The 19,714-nt window shown below is 44.3% G+C and overlaps 1 protein-coding gene across 2 annotated transcripts in view; it reads right to left on the reverse strand.

The window, feature by feature from the left end:
• LOC106602535 (protein PALS1) overlaps nt 1-19,714 on the reverse strand; it is a 60,644-nt gene that overhangs the window by 10,980 nt on the left and 29,950 nt on the right. For both annotated transcript variants that reach the window (XM_014195210.2, XM_014195217.2), the window contains 5 exons: nt 7,369-7,969; nt 5,980-6,188; nt 2,939-3,016; nt 1,928-2,074; nt 1,339-1,578 (listed from right to left, as the gene is read on the reverse strand). In XM_014195210.2, the coding sequence (XP_014050685.1) occupies nt 1,339-1,578; nt 1,928-2,074; nt 2,939-3,016; nt 5,980-6,188; nt 7,369-7,753 (1,059 nt within the window). In that variant the 5' untranslated portion in view covers nt 7,754-7,969. The remainder of the gene's footprint in view (nt 1-1,338; nt 1,579-1,927; nt 2,075-2,938; nt 3,017-5,979; nt 6,189-7,368; nt 7,970-19,714) is intronic.

The raw sequence follows: 19,714 nt of genomic DNA on the forward strand, positions 1-19,714 counted from the left end.
CAAACTAGACACTCTAATATACTTGTCCTCTTGCTCAGTTGTGCACCGGGGCCTTCCATTCCTCTTTCTATTCTGGTTAGACAGTTTGCGCTGTTCTGTGAAGGGAGTAGTACACAACGCTGTACGAGATCTTCAGTTTCTTGGTAATTTCTCACATGGAATAGCCTTCATTTCTCAGAACAAGAATAGATTGACGAGTTTCAGAAGAAAGGTCTTTGTTTCTGGCCCTTTTGAGCCTGTAGTTGAACCCACAAATGCTGATGCTCCAGATACTCAACTAGTCTAAAGAAGGCCAGTTTAATTGCTTCTTTAATCAAAACAGCTTTCAGCTGTGCTAACATAACTGCAGAAGGGTTTTCTAATGATCAATTAGCCTTTTAAAATGATGAACTTGGATTAGCTAACACAACGTGCCATTGGAACACAGGAGTGATGGTTGCTGATAATGAGCCTCTGTACTCCCATGTAGATATTTCATAAAGCTATAAGTCATTTACAACATTAACAATGTCTACACTGTATTTCTGATCAATTTGATGTCATTTTAAAAATTGACAAAAAAGTGCTTTTCTTTCAAAAACAAGGACATTTCTAAGTGAACCCAAACTTTTGAACGGTAGTGTATATCTATTGATTCTTGAAGAATATAACTTAGAAATGCCTGATGAGCTAAGTTCTGTCACACTCTATGAGAACCCAAAATAAACTTGTTTTACCCCAATGTTTATAAACATGGTAAATGTAAACAAACACTGTAAAGCCTCATAACATGGTTAAAACAATCATTTTGATATCATGGGTGGTCAGTCCTTGCATCCATTTCTGGGTTATGCTCAGGTAAAACAATTTGGGTAATCTATACTTCGATATTTCCAAGTCCAATTCTTGAAGATCAAGGGGTATAACATTTACTGGAATGACTGGAATTCTGATAGAACTTAATCATATTATTATATGTAGTAGAAAGCGATGGGTTAGAAGAAGTCTACATAACCACCCATAAAGTAAAATTTTACATCCATATATGGCCAGCTATGTAAACTTTAACATTGATTTATCCTGCAATAGATGTCGTTCAATTGGTAACATATATTTTTGTCTTCTTAAAATGTCTTAGGGGGAACGTAATCTAAAAGTAACCAATTACAATTTTGAACAGGTAACTAGTAACTGTAGCGGATTACATTTTGAAAGTAACCTACCCAACCCTGTCTGCAACCCACTGAGCCATTGGAACCCGGGAACAGTGTGATTGCTTCAGACAGACAGACATCCCAGCCCAGGGGCTGAGAGGAGAGGTGAGGGAGGGTTCTTGGATGAAGGTGTGTCTGTACTTACCACAGTCTCCTTGATGGGCGGGGGTTTGGTCTGTGGGCTGGGGATGAGGATGAAGGTCAGGTTGCCGTGCATGTCGGCCAGGATGTCGAAGACCTCGTTGACGTCCTTCCCTCGGATCTCCACTCCGTTGATCTCCAGAACCTCGTCTCCTTCATGGAGCAGCCCGCTGCGCTCCGCCGCCCCACCCTTCACGATGCGGCTTATTATCACGCTGTCCATGTCGTTACGCACCGTCGCGCCCTGCCACACAGACAGTGGAGAACAGAGGTTAGTGACGGTGCAGATACAGGAGGGTTTCAACTTTTTTAGGTAGAGGAGAGCGATGTTGGTTCTGTCTGAAAAGTGTACAAGCGGCCAAATTCTTGATTCCTCCCGTCCTCGATTCCTTGCCACACTCTCAAAGCTCATTGGAGGAGATCCGAAAGGAGGGACCTTGAAACCTCTTCTCCAATAAGCTTTGAGAGAGAGGGGCGAGAAATTGAGGAAACAAGAGGGAATCAAGGCTTTAACAGCTTGTACACTTTTCAGACAGTCTGTAACTACTCCTATGTTGATTCATGACAGTGTGTTTTAAAGGGGTCTCTCTCACCAGTGGGATGTCCCTGGCCTTCTCGATGCAGACTATCTTGACGGTCTCCCCTCCCCACTGGGTGAGAGTTTCACAGTGGTCATCTGGGGTCAGGGGCTCCAGCTGCATCTCCTGCTCTGCAACACAGTCATGGGCCAGAAGCACCGCCTGTGGAGGGACAGGGGACATAAGGTTCGTCAGCCTTACTGGGTTAACTTTTAGACACTTGAAAACGCAAACACAGGTAGATCCATGGACGCAAGCATCTGTGTCTAACAGTACTGTCGTTATTACTTCCAGAGCCCCCTGCTGTTCTAGTTCTGGTGGAAGGAAGACAAACATTACAAAATAAACTTTCATTTCAGTAAGTAGTAACAGACTAACAGCCATAATTTCCCCTGAGGGACAGCAGGTAAATCATTTTCCACTCCCCTGGGGAGAAATGCCTGGTTAGTTACCTCACTAGGTCTACCTCTATGGCAACCCTCAAAACAATACAGGGGAACCCCCACCCCCAACCATTCCTTCTCCTCTATCCTCACCTCCTACTGTGTGGGTTGTGTTCCGCAGGGCACACTGTAGCAAAACATTCAGGTAGTACACTTCCCCTTTCAATCTGTTTCAAACGTTCCCTCCCTATTGAACATGCCCTGGTGTCTCAGAGGAGCAGCATCACCATTGCAGATGTTGGGGACAGACAGAGAAATCAGGTCACTCATCCACGTGTGAGAGTTAAAGAGAGCGAGATCAGGCCTTTGGCCCGGCTTCTGCCAAGAGATGTAGCCAATAGTTGATCACAGCTGAACCAACACAGTCCTGACCTGAAGAACCCCAGCCCTGAGATCCAGGATGATAAAAGGTTATACTGGGAGAGAGACAGATGTTACACTGGGACAGGTTAAACAGAGATGCACGTTACACCTGACACAGGTTATACGCAGAGAGACACAGGTTAGACATTAAAGTGGCGCAGAGAGACACAGGTTAAACTGAGACACCGAAATAGACAGTAGGAATGGATGGAGGCCTCACCTGGACATGTGGGGAAGAGAGCAGGGTGTTGAGCTCCAAGCCCTCCTTGTGTTGGCTGTTATGAACCATAGACTGGACCTGGAGGACACACCAGAACACAGGAAGTATAAGAAAGAGGAGCAGGGATAGGACACACCGTCAACTTGAAAACACATCTGATGATTTACACCCGTTCTCTCAGATCAAAGAAACTGATCAAAACAGAGGACAGCAGCATCTACACAGGAAGGTCGGAAGGGAGGACAATCTGTCATGATTCTTCCCACCTTGATTCAACAGCAACAATTATTTTGTTCCCCAGACTAGATGGCATACATAGGGTTTGTGTTAAAATATTTTCTTGACTGGTTTTAACTTTTTCCTTGTGGGGTGCTGACGGGCCTTCAAAGTGCTTTAGAACGGCCCCAGCCGCAGACCATGTTAGAGTAACCAGTGAGATGGCCTTGGGCCCAGGTTCAGCTTTGGTTGTGTTCATTAGGGCACGCAACAGAACACATTTTAAAACGCTTTGCAATGACAAGTCCAGATAGTCCTTCCATGTTTCAATACATTTTCTTCTAATTGGTGCCTAATGAACACGACTCAGTCAACCCAGAATCCCTCTGGAGCTGACGTCACTGGGACCAGGTTAATCCATTCAAGGCAGGGGGGGTCTAACACTAAGTTTATGGAGGTGGGGTTATACCAGGGTGGCCCCATGGGGGGAAAAAAACCCTCTTCACTGAAGTGGTCTCCTCCAGACATATGCTAATCCCACTATGGTGTTGTGGTAAGGCGCCTGCACAGTTGCCCCTCCCTCGCATGCTGCCTGCCTCACCTGGGACAACTTTAGAGATTCGTTTTTTTCCCCCCACAGTAAAGACTACAATAGCCACAAGGCTGTTTATAACCAAAGCAACCATTACTGCAGTTGTTAAACATAGCAGTCAGCCTATTTCCTGTAGTCTCAAATGATTTAACATTTTGTTTCATGTAATGACGTTTGTTTTTGATTTCTACTTCAAATGGAGCACACTTATTAAAACATTTGAAATAATGTAATTAAAATAAGTTGACTCCCCCCACATCAGTATACCTGGATGCACGTCACAGGAGGTTGGTGGCACCTAAATTGGGGAGAATGGGCTCGTGGTAATGGTTGGCGTGGAATGGTATCAAACACACGGTTTCCAGGTGTTCAATACCATTCCATTTGCTCCTTTCTGTCCATTACTATGAGCCGTTCTCCCCTCACCAATCTCCTGTGATGAACATGTATCAACTTTGAAACATAGGTCTTTGTTTGGGCTAATGGCTTGGCTAATATGGCTTCTAGCACCTGGCACTTGGTAATAGCCTGCAATTCACAGCTACCATGTAGATGTGTTAATTAGCATAACTCAACACTCGCCTCTTTTCCACCAAACATTCCTTTGTTCATTGAGCAGCAACGCTGCGTGAGCTTGGCGGTGGAGACCAACTTCAGCGCCGAGCAATTCGTGGACATCATTTTTCTTGACCACCGGGACGCTTTGTTTTGGCTATATGAACCCAGCGTGAAGCGGAAGAGTTCGCCCATTGGTGGTTGCGTCACCTTAGCTGAGGAAGGCGCCTTGTGACTCTACCGTAAGGTACACAATGGTGACATGGTCCACATAAGGGCTGGCCAATAGAAAACTCCCTACATACTGAGGGCACAACATTCAAGGCTGAAACACCTCTACCTTTCCTGTTTAAAAAAGGCCCGAGTTGATCTTGGAATAGGGTCCATTTGGCATGGGAAAGGTATGTATATTATAGGACAATGTATTCTGTCCACATGCATAAACACACACAAACAAACATGCACACACACACACGTGGGGCAAATTCTGGTATTCCGACCCCGTTTAAGCCCATTTTCTCTCGTTTGGTGCCTAATGAATAAAACGGTGGTGGCTCTGACTGCTGTCAGTGAGTCTATAATGGTGCAGGCAGCAGCCTCAGAGAGAGAGACGCCCTATTGTGAGTGTCCTGTCTTGTCCAGGTCAGTGAGTTTCAGTTCTACGTCTGGGCTCTAATGATGGGGCTTGAGTACAAGAGCTGTTCTGTGCTGCTGGGGCAGAATGAGAGAACAGGGAAACAACAATAAACAAGTTTATTATTGAGCCTCATTAACACTTCTTCACACTACAGCGATTCCAGGCAAAGAGGATCTCTCCTCAATCAAGTGTCATTAGTGGACAAAACATACAAAAAGTCATGTGGTGGTTTCTGCCCATTAAAAACTTCTTACACTGCACAAACTCTGCTGAACATCAACTTCAAGGCTAGTCGGCTACCTAATTTCGGCAACATTTTCCACAACTCCTACAAGTCGTACTTGATCGCTTGTGTGTGTGGGTGTTTGTGTGCATGCGTGTTTCAGTGTGTCTGTTTATGTGCGTGCCTTTGTGCGCGTATTCCTGTCATTGTGTCACACAGACCCTCCTCAGTCCTCACTTTTTGGCCTGTTGCTTGGCATCAAGTTTGATGTCCCCCTCCCATTTCCTTCTATTCTAGTTCCCACGCAGTCTGAAATGGGCCTAAGACCAGTGGAGGGAAGGGTTGATTTGGAAGTGGGTATACAGGAGCATTATTCCGTATTATTCGACGCTCAGCCCACATCCTCTTCCCTAGCCCTACTCAGTATACTCCGGGTCGACGTTGCCCAACAGATCCTACGATCAGCGTACTCCTCCACAAATCCTACCCTTAACCATGTTGAAGAAAACACTCTGGATCAGTGTCTAACGGAGTCTTCCTCTTTCCTCCTGAGCCAGTTCCTTTTCGGGGTCACATCTGTAGGCACAGATCTAGGAGCAGTTTACCCTTCGCAAGCCCTACACTAAACTATTACATAGTAATACTGCAAACTGACTTGATATCAGCATCTGGGTCTCACCTCCTGGACCAGGCCCTAAGGGCAGTGTGTGGTGAAGGGCGGGCTGGGTCGGTTCATGTGCTGCTGGGTCAGCTCTGTAAGCACAGCTCTATGATCAGCTAACCTTAACACCCCAAACGGACTCCAGAGCAGGACTCACCTCTTGTGCCAGGCCCTGAGCGCGGTCTGTGTGTGGGAAGGGCGGGCTGGGCCTGTTCATGTGCTGGGCCACAGCGTTGTGGATGTTGAAAGCCTTCTGGAAGTCAGTCTTCTGGACCAGCTGCAGCACCAGCTCCACGTCCTCCTGGCTCTGGGTGTCAGACAGGCAGTGCTGCACCTGCTTTAGGGACATCAGCAGCTCCTCCAACTCTGTATGCAGGGAGAATCAGGCATACATATACCGTACAGACAGATCAACCATACAAATACATTACACAACAGCCAGAGACAAATGCTCAGATTCAGGAAAGAATTACAGTGAACTCATACAGGGACTATGGTCAAGACAGGATATTTATATCAGTGATACAACTCCAAAATAATCATCATATTCTTAAATCTTACCAGCCCTCTCAAATCCAGACCCCTCTCTTAGACATATCTGTCCAGTCTAACTAAGACCAAAATAAGGAGACGGTCTGCGTGTGTGTAAAAGGGAGTATCTAAGTGGGAGGCTAGACGTCTCATCTGATGGAGGATCTACTGTCACGCGCCATTGACTTCACTGGGTACCTTCTGTCCTACATATTGTTTTCTTAGGCTAGGCCTAGGCTACATGATAGGTATCATTTCAATGCATTGTTAACTTGGCAGGAGGAGTGGTAGGGCAGTCGAAAGACAGGAGATGGGGCAGAAAAAGAAAAAAACTAGGGCAGAAAATGGAGGGCCAGAGAGCAGCAATTGCAGCCTGGGTCAGAATGTTATGTAACAGAGTTTTTAATTAACCCCCCCCCCCCCCCGAGGAATGCTGCTACCACACACACACACACCTCTTCCCTCCCTCCTCACGTACCACCTCCTTCCTGCTCTCACTCCCTACTTTCCTCCCTCAGTCTTTCTCAGACCCCAGCCTCCCGATCATTAGAGAATTAAGTGGGAGTGAAGTAGGACTCCCTCAGAGAGCTTTAGAAGAAGAATGCACTGACTACAGGCCTATAGACTGCTGTGTGTGTGTGTGTGTGTGTGTGTTTGGTCTCATTCATAAGCCTACCTGGAACAGGAAAAGTGAACTTGGGTTAAGAGTCTGAGGGAAAGCTACAGACAGCTAGAGGCCTATACTGAATTCCAAACCGACCCTACCCCCACATCCACTCCTATAAATCTGAAAGGATTGTCTTAAGCAAAATGGCACTTTCTTCACCTTGTTTTCAGAGCAAAATGTTTGCCATTTGATTTCAGCACGAGACAGCCACTTGCTTGTTAGCACTTTATTCTTGCTAGTGCTCAATGCTAACGCCAAATAACTATTCTGTTCAGAATCACAACTTAATAGAACACTATTATATTGTATGGCTTTGTTAAGAGTATTGTCATACTCAGTCCTACTCACCCAGTAGAGTAGGGGCCCCCAGGTTGGGCGGAAGTCCCATGGGCCCTACGGGGCCTTCAATGGGGTCGAAGGTGGGGTTATCGATGCCCACCTTGGGGTTCTGAGATAGCTTCTTGAGCCGTATGGAAGCATTAAGATCTAGCTCCTGTCTGTTCCTGCCCTCCTCCTCCCTCCTCCTCCTCCTCAAGTCCTCTTGGTGCTGACGGATCCTCTCCAGCTGGGCAGAGCGCCGCACAGGCAGGGTACGAGCACCCAGGTCCCCTGGGCAGTCCACTGCCATCTCCCTGTGCCACTGCTGGGGCTCCTCCTGGTTCGACTCGCCTCCTCCACTTCCTCCACCGTCTGACTCAGTCACATGACCGTTCATATGTGATGTGGTCATCATTGCCACCCCTGTGCTTCCTCCTGTGTGTATGTGTGTGTGTGTGTGTGTGTGTGTGTGTGTGTGTGTGTGTGTGTGTGTGTGTGTGTGCTGCAGGTGGCTGGCTGGGGGAAGTACTATGAGGGGTGATCTCTGCGTGTCCTGGGCCCGGTGGCCATGACACCCTGACTCACTACTGATGACTCAGCAGATGTTGGGATTCCAGGAGAGGAGGGACACCTGAAGAACAGGAAGGGAGGAAAGGTTAGTATGGTACAGGAATGCTGCCACTCAGACAAACCACAACATAGTACGCACATTAGCGTGCCCTACACTACCAAACATTTAAATACAACCAGAGGATTCATAGTCACTCACAATTCCACCAAAAAGAATGAGCATCTTAGACAATCACACACCACTCCTCCCCAGCCCCCAAACCCAATGTCGAAAACCTCTACCCACAATCCAATATAAAACGACCTAACACACTAAGCGGAAGACAGAAACGAAGCTATTTACACAAATAGGCCAACCAGCACAGACCTAGCTACTATACTGTTACGGAGCTAGCCAGCTAGCCAGCTGAAGAGTTCCGTCAGCCACTCCTGGGCTATTCCTGAGCTAGCCAGCTGAAGTGTCTCCTGGGCTACAACTCACCTATCCTGACCCGTTTTACTGCCGATGCGGAGCCCCATCGGGTCTTCACGACTGGACCACCGACGTTATCTGCCCGAGGGAGTTATCCAACTGGCCCCTCCGTCGCGACGTAACCTGATCGCCCATCTGCGGCCCGCTAATCGTTAGCTGTCTTTTCGGCTGCGATCTGAATAGGTCTATCGGACACTTTTCTTGGGCCACTATAACTAACTATTTTGCCAACTTGGACTGGTCCCCCCTTCCACACGGAACCCCACTAACCCACAGACGGAAACGCACGAGGTGGCTAAAAACAGACCTCCCTCCCATCTTCCACCAGCTTGCTACCTATGGCCCGGCTAGCTGTCTGAATCTCACTGGACCCTTTGATCACTCGGCTAAGCATGCCTCTCCTTAATGTCAATATGCCTTCTCCATTGCTGTTCTGGTTAGTGTTTATTGGCTTATTTCACTGTAGAGCCTCTAGCCCTGCTCATTATACCTTATCCAACCTCTCAGTTCCTCCACCCACACATGCTATGACATCTTCTGGTTTCAATGATGTTTCTAGAGACAATATCTCTCTCATAATCACTAAATGCCTAGGTTTACCTCCTCTGTACTCACATCCCACCATACGTTTGTCTGTACATTATACATTGAAGCTATTTTATCGCCCCCAGAAACCTGCTCCTTTTTCTCTCTATTCTGGACGTCACAGACGACCAATTCTTATAGCTTTTAGCCGTACCCTCATACTTATTCTTCTCTGCTCCTCTGGGGATGTAGAGGTGAATCCAGGCCCTGCAGTGCCTGGCTCCACTCCTACTCCCCAGGCGCTCTCTTTTGATGACTTCTGTAACCGTAATAACCTTGGTTTCATGCATGTTAACATTAGAAGCCTCCTCCCTAAGTTTGTTTTATTCACAGCTTTAGCACACTCTGCCAACCCGGATGTCCTAGCTGTGTCTGAATCTTGGCTGAGGAAGTCCACCAAAAACTCTGAAATCTTCATCCCTAACTACAACGTTTTCAGACAAGATAGAATGACCAAAGGGGGCGGTGTTGCAATCTACTGCAGAGATAGCCTGCAGAGTTCTGTCCTGCTATCCAGGTCTGTACCCAAACAATTTGAACTTCTACTTTTAAAAATCCACCTCTCCAAAAACAAGTCTCTCACCGTTGCCGCCTGCTATAGACCCCCTCGGCCCCTAGTTGTGCTCTGGACACCATATGTGAACTGATTGCCCCCATCTATCTTCAGAGCTCGTGCTACTAGGTGACCTAAACTGGGACATGCTTAACACCCCAGCCATCCTACAATCCAAGCTTGATGCCCTCAATCTCACACAAATTATTAATGAACCCACCAGGTACAACCCCAAAGCCGCAAACACTGGCACCCTCATAGATATCATCCTAACCAACGTGCCCTCTAAATACACCTCTGCTGTTTTCAACCAAGATCTCAGCGATCACTGCCTCATTGCCTGCACCCGTAATGGGTCAGCGGTCAAACGACCTCCACTCATCACTGTCAAACGCTCCCTGAAACATTTCAACGAGCAAGCCTTTCTAATCGACCTGGCCCTGGTATCCTGGAAGGATATTGACCTCATCCCGTCAGTAGAGGATGCCTGGTTATTTTTGAAAAAATGCCTTCCTCTCCATCTTAAATAAGCATGCCCCTTTCAAGAAATTTAGAACCAGGAACAGATATAGCCCTTGGTTCTCCCCAGACCTGACTGCCCTTAACCAACACAAAAATATCCTGTGGCGTTCTGCATTAGCATCGAACTGCCCCCGCGATATGCAACTTTTTAGGGAAGTTAGAAACCAATACACACAGGCAGTTAGAAACGCCAAGGCTAGCTTTTTCAAACAGAAATTCGCTTCGTGCAACTCCAACTCTAAAAAGTTCTGGGACATTGTAAAGTCCATGGAGAATAAGAACACCTCCTCCCAACTGCCCACTGCACTGAGGATAGGAAACTCTGTCACCACCGATAAGCCCACTATAATTGAGAATTTCAACAAGCATTTTTCTACGGCTGGCCATGCTTTCCACCTAACTACCCCTACTGCATTCAACAGCACTGCACCCCCCACAGCTACTCGCCCAAGCCTCCCCCATTTCTCCTTCTCCCAAATCCATTCAGCTGATGTTCTGAAAGAGCTGCAAAATCTGGACCCCTACAAATCAGCTGGGCTTGACAATCTGGACCCTTTCTTTCTAAAATTATCTGCCGAAATTATTGCAACCCCTATTACTAGCCTGTTCAACCTCTCTTTTGTGTCGTCTGAGATTCCCATAGATTGGAAAGCAGCTGCTGTCATCCCCCTCTTCAAAGGAGGTGACACTCTTGACCCAAATTGCTACAGACCTATATCCATCCTACCCTGCCTTTCTAAGGTCTTCGAAAGCCAAGTTAACAAACAGATTACCGACCATTTCGAATCCCACCGCACCCTCTCCGCTATGCAATCTGGTTTCAGAGCTGGTCATGGGTGCACCTCAGCCACGCTCAAGGTCCTAAACGACATCGTAACCGCCATCGATAAGAAACAATACTGTGCTGCCGTATTCATTGACCTGGCCAAAGCTTTTGACTCTGTTAATCACCGCAGACTCAGTAGCCTTGGTTTCTCAAACGATTGCGTCGCCTGGTTCACCAACTACTTCTCTGACAGAGTTCAGTGTGTCAAATCGGAGGGCCTACTGTCTGGACCTCTGGCAGTCTCTATGGGGGTACCACAGGGTTCAATTCTTGGGCCAACTCTTTTCTCTGTATACATAAATGATGTCGCTCTTGCTGCTGGTGAATCTCTGATCCACCTCTACGCAGACGACACCATTCTGTACACTTCTGGCCCTTCTTTGGACACTGTGTTAAACTATTAGGGCTAGGGGGCAGTATTGACACGGCTGGATAAAAAACATACCCGATTTAATCTGGTTACCACTCCTACCCAGTAACTAGAATATGCATATACTTATTACATATGGATAGAAAACACCCTAAATTTTCTAAAACTGTTTGAATGGTGTCTGTGAGTATAACAGAACTCAAATGGCAGGTCAAAACCTGAGAGATTCCTTTACAGGAAGTGGCCTGTCTGACCATTTCTGGAACTTCTTTTCCATCTCTATCATTTACTAAGGATCTCTGCTCTAACGTGACACTTCCCACGTCGTCCATAGGCGCTCAGAGCCCGGGAAAAAACAGAATGTCGTCATTCCAGCCCCAGGCTGAAACACATTATTGCCTTTCTCAAGTGGCCGATCAAGGGACACGGGCTTATGCGCGTGACCCCGACCGCCCCCGCCTTTGGGATTTTTTCCTCTGTTTGCCGAAAAGGAGATTCCCTGTCGGAATATTATCGCTTTTCTACGAGAAAAGTGTCGTAAAAATTGATTTTAAACAGCGGTTGACATGCTTCGAAGTACGGTAATGGAATATTTCGAATTTTATTGTCACGAATTGCGCCATGCGCGTGACACTTCTTTACTATTTCGGATAGTGTCTGGAACGCACGAACAAAACGCCGCTATTCGGATATAACGATGGATTATTTTGGACCAAACCAACATTTTTTATTGAAATAGCAGTCCTGGGTGTGCATTCTGACGAAGACAACAAAAGGTAATCAAACTTTTATAATAGTAAATATGATTATGGTGAGTGCTAAACTTGCCGGGTGTCTAAATAGCGAGCCCGTGAAGCCTGGGCTATGTACTTAGAATATTGCAAAATGTGCTTTCACCAAAAAGCTATTTTAAAATCGGACATATCGAGTGCATAGAGGAGGTCTGTATCTATAATTCTTAAAATAATTGTTATGCTTTTTGTGAACGTTTATCGTGAGTAATTTAGTAAAATGTTAGCGAATTCCCGGAAGTTTGCGGGGGTATGCTAGTTCTGAACGTCACATGCTAATGTAAAAAGCTGGTTTTTGATATAAATACGAACTTGATTGAACAAAACATGCATGTATTGTATAACATAATGTCCTAGGGTTGTCATCTGATGAAGATCATCAAAGGTGAGTGCTGCATTTAGCTGTCTTCTGGGTTTTGGTGACATTATATGCTGGCTTGAAAAATGGGTGTCTGATTATTTCTGGCTTGGTACTCTGCTGACATAATCTAATGTTTTGCTTTCGTTGTAAAGCCTTTTTGAAATCGGACAGTGTGGTTAGATTAACGAGAGTCTTGTCTTTAAATAGCTGTAAAATAGTCATATGTTTGAGAAATTGAAGTAATAGGATTTTTAACGTTTTGAAAATCGCGCCACAGGCTTGCAGTGGCTGTTACGTAGGTGGGACGAATTCGTCCCGCCTAGCCTAGAGAGGTTAACAACCCTCCAGACGAGCTTCAATGCCATTCAACTCTCCTTCCGTGGTCTCCAACTGCTCCTAAACACAAGTAAAACTAAATGCATGCTCTTCAACCGATCGCTGCCTGCACCTGCCCGCCTGTCCAGCATCACTTCTCTGGACGGTTCTAACTTAGAATTTGTGGACAACTACAAATACCTAGGTGTCTGGTTAGACTGTAAACTCTCCTTCCAGACTCACATCAATCATCTCCAATCCAAAGTGAAATCTCGAATTGGCTTCCTATTTCGCAACAAAGCATCCTTCACTCATGCTGCCAAACATAACCTCGTAAAACTGACCATCCTACCAATCCTCGACTTCGGCGATGTCATTTACAAAATAGCTTCCAATACCCTACTCAACAAGCTGGATGCAGTCTATCACAGTGCCATCCGTTTTGTCACCAAAGCCCCATATACTACCCACCACTGCGACCTGAAAGTCTCTCGTTGGCTGGCCTTCGCTTCATAATCGTCGCCAAACACATTGGCTCCAGGTCATCTACAAGACCCTGCTAGGTAAAGTCCCCCCTTATCTCCGCTCACTGGTCACCATAGCAGCACCCACCTGTAGCACGCGCTCCAGCAGGTATACCTCTCTGGTCACCCCTAAAGCCAACTCCTCCTTTGGTCGTCTCTCCTTCCAGTTCTCTGCTGCCAATGACTGGAACGAACTACAAAAATCTCTGAAACTGGAAACACTTATCTCCCTCACTAGCTTTAAGCACCAGTTGTCAGAGCAGCTCACAGATCACTGCACCTGTACATAGCCCATCTATAATTTAGCCCAAACTACTACCTCTTCCCCTACTGTATTTATTTATTTTGCTCCTTTGCACCATATTATTTATATTTTATCTCTGAACTTTCTTCAAACTACAAATCTACCATTCCAGTGTTTTTCTTGCTATACTTTATTTACTTTGCCACCATGGCATTTTTTTTGCCTTTACCTCCCTTATCTCACATCATTTGCTCACATTGTATATAATCTTATTATTTTTTTTTCTTTCTACTGCATCATTGATTGTATGTTGTTTTACTCCATGTGTAACTCTGTGTTTTTGTATGTTGTCGAACTGCTTTGCTTTATCTTGGCCAGGTCGCAATTGTAAATGAGAACTTGTTCTCAACTTGCCTACCTGGTTAAATAAAGGTGAAATAAAAATAAATAAAAAAAATACTACTTTCCTCTCTGCTGCTCTCTACAGGTCCCTCCCTCTGTCAGTCTGTTTGCCAGCTGGTTGAGATAGCACAGACCAAGGACGCCATTGTCGCTCTGTTATCACCTTATATTACACACTGTTTTAACCCAAACAAACCTTAGCGCCCTCTCTCACACACACACACACACACACACACACACACACACACACACACACACACACACACACAGCACTTTCAACCCACAGACATACTCCCCTCGCCAACAGATCTCTCACAAAGTTTTCGGAGTGAAAAATCTCTGCAGTTTTACACATCAATCTTACACACTACAAGTAGGCCTAATCTAAACCGTACATATTAGAAGTAGGCCTAAAAGATAATCTCTATCAAGCGAGTGGGGTCATGACTGTTGGGTCACCTTGCACTGTATCAGTATACAGAGAACACATTTCAGTAGGACACAGTTTGTTGTAACCACAGGAACAGGGTTTGATACTGTGACCAAAACAGTCACATTTGCCACTGTTTGACTTGGCAGTGAAACACACTTTATTTTATTGGTCGCAAGGGTGCCAGTGACATTTTTGGTTCACAAATATTTTCTTACATTTTTTATCAACATGATTTATTCAAACAGTAATGTGCAATTAACCAAAAATCAAATCAACTTTCTGAAGAAGCAACATTGGCACAGGAACGCCCTTTTGTGTGTAGGCCCTATATGTCTATACTTTGTGTAGCCATATGTGATGCTAATGATAACTTAACAGTCTTCGGGTAGATGGAAAGGCTGGCAGAATCATGATTATTTGCATCAATCTAGTTTTGAAAGTACGCTAGACATAGGCGGAGTGGCCATAAGCCAAGTTTCCCCTAAAGTAAATTGCCAAAATTATATAGCCTACTCCTGTCTAAACAGAAATACATTTAAAATAGGTTACTACACCAGAAAGCATGATTTCACTAAAGGATTATTAGCTTTTTTAAAAGAATAAGCTGTGGATTGTTTTAAAATCTCACTGCCTACAGTCAGAAGGGCCCGCAATTTGTTGAGTTGCGTCTGTCAGTGAAAAGAAAGGCATATCGCAATATTTCATCATAGTTTGGAAAGGAAATATTTATTGCTGTAAAGAGAAGACAATGAAAACGAATCTCTTTCATAGTTATACTAAATTGAACAGAAGCCTATAGCCTATGTTATTGGCACCAGCGGAGAGCATCAGCCTTATCCCCGGTGAGTTCACATAACCAGCAGAGAACATTGGACATTCAGTCTTCATCATTGTTGGGCCAGTCAACATTTATCCCCCCCTGTGTTTTAATAAAATAAACTACAGTACCAGTCAAAAGTCTGGACATCTACTCATTCAAGGATTTTTTTATTTTTACTATTTTCTACATTGTACAATAATAATGAAGACATCGACACTATGAAATAACACATTTGGAATCATATAGTAAGCAAAAAAGTGTTCAATCAAAATATATTTTAGATTCTTCAAAGTTGCCAGCCTTCGCCTTGATAGCTTTGCATACTCTTGGCATTATCTCAACTGGAATGCTTTTCCAACAGTCTTGAAGGAGTACCCACATATGCTGAGCACTTGTTGGCTGCTTTTCCTTCACTCTGCGGTCCAACTCATCCCAAACCATCTCAATTGGGTTGAGGCCGGGTAATTGTGGAGGCCAGGTCATCTGATGCAGCACTCCATCACTCTCCTTCTTGGTCAAATAGCCCTTACACAGCCTGGAGGTGTGTTGTGTCATTGTCCTGTTGAAAAACAAATAATAGTCCCACTAAGCACAAACCAGATGGGATCGCTGCAGAATGCTGTGGTAGACATGCTGGTTAAGTGTGCCTTAAATTGTAAATAAATTCCCAACAGTGTCACCAGCAAAGCACCCCCACACCATCTCCATGCTTCACGGTGGGAACCACACATGTGGAGATCATCCATTCACCTACTCTGCATCTCACAAAGACACAGCAGTTGGAACCAAAAATCTCAAATTTGGACTCATCAGACCAAAGAACAGATTTCCACCGGTCTAATGTCCATTGCTCATGTTTCTTGGCCCAAGCAAGTCTCTTCTTCTCATTGGTGTCCTTTAGTAGTGGTTTCTTTGCAGCAATTTGACCATAAAGGCCTGATTCACGCAGTCTCCTCTGAACAGTTGATGTTGAGATGTGTCTGTTACTTGAACTCTGAAGCATTTATTTGGGCTGCAATCGGAGGTGCTGGTAACTCTAATGAACTTATTCTCTGCAACAGAGGTAACTCTGGGTCTTCCTTTCCTGTGGCGGTTCTCATAAGAGCCAGTTTCATCATAGCGCTTGATTTTTGCGACTGCACTTGAAGAAACTTTCAAAGTTCTTGAAATTTTCCACATTAAGACATGAAGGTCAGTCAAAGTAATGATGGACTGATATAACAATATCTACTTTCACCTCTAATTTAGAAACATTACTGCTTATCATTTTCAACATTTGGTAGGTCATTATAATTTCCGACATATGGCTGGCCATGTGTTTGTCAACTATAGTTCAACACATTCAGCTTCTCTGTCAACTTGTTGCCCTAGAAGACTAAATAAAGTAGTACTCACCAGAATGTATTTCGATAGATTACTAATGCATTCATTCTAACATTGGTAAAGTTGTCATTTTCGTTTAGGGACCGGGGAGAGAAAACTATTTTTAAAGTGGAAAGATTGTTCCCGTGCAAAATGTCCAAATGTCATCCGTTTGACCGGTTTTAAGGAAATTAAAAGCTGAGAAAACTATGAAACATGTTTCTGACTTCAGTTCCTCTCGGATACATATTATGTGTGGTTGGAACACTGTCTGCTTGAATAACAGTGTCAAAGTCAAGTTACACTCACATTCCTATTTTCTCAAGAGAAGCTGAAAGAATTCACATTTTCCCACTCCTGTTCCTGTGACAAAATTAACATTAGTTATATCATTTTACTGCAAGAAATGCATAATTCTACAGGAGTTAATATTATATTATGCTACATGTGACTTTATAGGCCTATAGTCAGTGTCACTATTCCATTTAACCCATACAAATGTAAAATAGGAATATTCTGTTTATTCATGGTTACAGGGATAAAAGTGAGCGGAATATCAAAAGGTGCAAGTAAATTGCTTATCCTGGAATTGGATAAGCCATTTACATTTTTTTGTTGAAGTGATATTTTGGTATATCAAGTATTGTTTTTTAATTTTTTATTCTGACCTCTAGATCAGTGGTTCCCAAACTGTTTATAGTCCTGTAGCCCTTCAAACATTCAACCTCCAGCTGCGTACCCCCTCTAGCACCAGGGTCAGCGCGCACTCAAATGTTTTTTTGCCATCATTGTAAGCCTGCCACACACACACACACACACACACTATACGATACATTTATTAAGCATAAGAATGAGTGTGAGTTTGTCACAACCCGGCTCCTGGGAAGTGACAAATAGCCCTTATAGAACCAGGGCACAAATAATAAATAATTTGGCTCTTTATTTAGCCATCTTACATATAAAACCTTATTTGTTAATCGAAAATTGTGAATAACTCACCACAGGTTAATGAGAAGGGTGTGCTTGAAAGGATGCACATAACTCTGCAATGTTGGGTTGTATTGGAGAGAGTCTCAGTCTTAAATCATTTTCCACACACAGTCTGTGCCTGTATTTAGTTCTCATGCTTGTGAAGGCCGAGAATCCACTCTCACATAGGTACGTGGTTGCAAAGGGCATCAGTGTCTTAACAGCGCAATTTGCCAAGGCAAGAAACTCTGACCGTAGCCCTATCCAGAAATCTGGCAGTGGCTTCTGATTAAATTACATTTTCACAGAGCCGCTTGTTGCAATTTCGATGAGGCTCTCTTGTTCAGATATCAGTAAGTGGACTGGAGGTAGGGCATGAAAGGGATAACGAATCCAGTTGTGTCGTCCGTTTCGGGAAAGTACCTGCGTAATTGCGCACCCAGCTCACTCAGGTGCTTCGCTATATCACATTTGACATTGTCCGTAAGCTTGAGTTCATTTGCACAAAAAAAAAATCAAACAAGGATGGAAAGACCTGTGTTGTCCTTGTTAATGCTCCAACTTCTTAATCATAGCTTCAATTTTATCCCGCACATTGAATATAGTTGGAGAGTCCCTGTAATCCTAGATTCAGATCATTCAGGCGAGAAAAAACGTCACCCAGATAGGCCAGTCGTGTGAGAAATTTGTCATCATGCAAGCGGTCAGACAAGTGAAAATTATGGTCAGTAAAGAAAACTATGAGCCCGTCTCTGAATTTAAAAAAACGTGTACTTTGCCCCTTGATAACCAGCGCAATTCTGTATGTTGTAAAAGCGTTACATGGTCGCTGCCCACATCTTGCAAAGTTAACCATTTGTACTGTAGTGTTCAAAACGTCTTTCAAGCGGTCAGGCATTCCCTTGGCAGCAAGAGCCTCTTGGTGGATGCAACTGTTTGCAAGCGCGTTTCCACTAGTGGTTCCTCCTTTAAAAGTTGCAGCGTACTGCAACTCTCTCTATACCATTTGTATTTCCTATACCTTTGACTATTGGATGTTCTTATAGGCACTTTAGTATTGCCAGCCTAATCTCGGGAGTTGATAGGCTTGAAAGTCAAACAGCGCTGTGCATCCCAGCACTGCTAAGAGCTGCTGTTTGAATGAATGCTTACGAGCCTGCTGCTGCCTACCACCACTCAGTCAGACTGCTCTATCAAATCATAGACTTAATCATAATATAATAAAACAGACACAGAAATACAAGCCTTTGGTCATTAACATGGTCAAATTGAGTGAAATCAGTGAAATACGGAACCGTTGTGTATTTTATCGAACGGGTGGCAACTTTAAGTCTAAATATTACTGTTACATTGCACAATCTTATGTCATAATTACGTAAAATTCTGGCAAATTAATTACAGTCTTTGTTAGGAGTAAATGGCCTTTCAACAGGTCGCAACAAGCCAGGCGACTCAAACTGCTGCATATACCCTGACTCTGCTTGCACTAAACGCAAGAGAAGTGACAATTTCCCTAGTTAATATTGCCTGCTAACATTACATTTCTTTTAAATACATATGCAGGTTTAAAAAATACATACTTGTGTATTGATTTTAAGAAAGGCAGTGATGTTTATGGTTAGGTACATTATTGCAACGATTGTGCTTTTTTCGCGACTGCGCTTTTGTTAAATCATCAAGTTGAAGTAGGCTGTGATTCGATAAATTAACAGGCAACCCCATTGATTATATGCAACGCAGAACAAGCTAGTTAACCTAGCAATACAATCAACCATGTGTAGTTAACTAGTGATTTTGTGAAGATTGATTGTTGTTTTATATAAGATAAGTTTAATGCTAGCTAGCAACTTACCTTGGCTCCTTGCAGCCACAAGGTCATTTTGATGCTGCATTCACGTAACAAGTGGTCAGCCTGACACTCAGTCCCCTCGTGGACTGCAATGTAAATCGGCCATAATCGGCATTCAAAAAAGCAGATTACCGATTGTTATGAAAACTTGAAAATGCCCATTAAATCGGTCGACCTATAATAATCAGTGCTCTAACTCCCTCCTGCGCTGGTTTGGAGCAATGAAGTGGTGACGCAGGGTACCGTACTAAACCACAAATTACTTCTAAGTCCCGCGGCGTAAGCTCGCAACTTTTAAAGGAGGAACCACTGTATTTCTCAATATCCCGGCTTTCGCGCCAGCAGTACAGATAACACATCTTCACCACCAAAGTCTATTTGATGTCACAAAGCTATCGAGTACTTAAA

The sequence above is a fragment of the Salmo salar genome, chromosome ssa01 (genome assembly GCF_905237065.1).
Source record: "Salmo salar chromosome ssa01, Ssal_v3.1, whole genome shotgun sequence".
Taxonomy (NCBI): domain Eukaryota; kingdom Metazoa; phylum Chordata; class Actinopteri; order Salmoniformes; family Salmonidae; genus Salmo; species Salmo salar.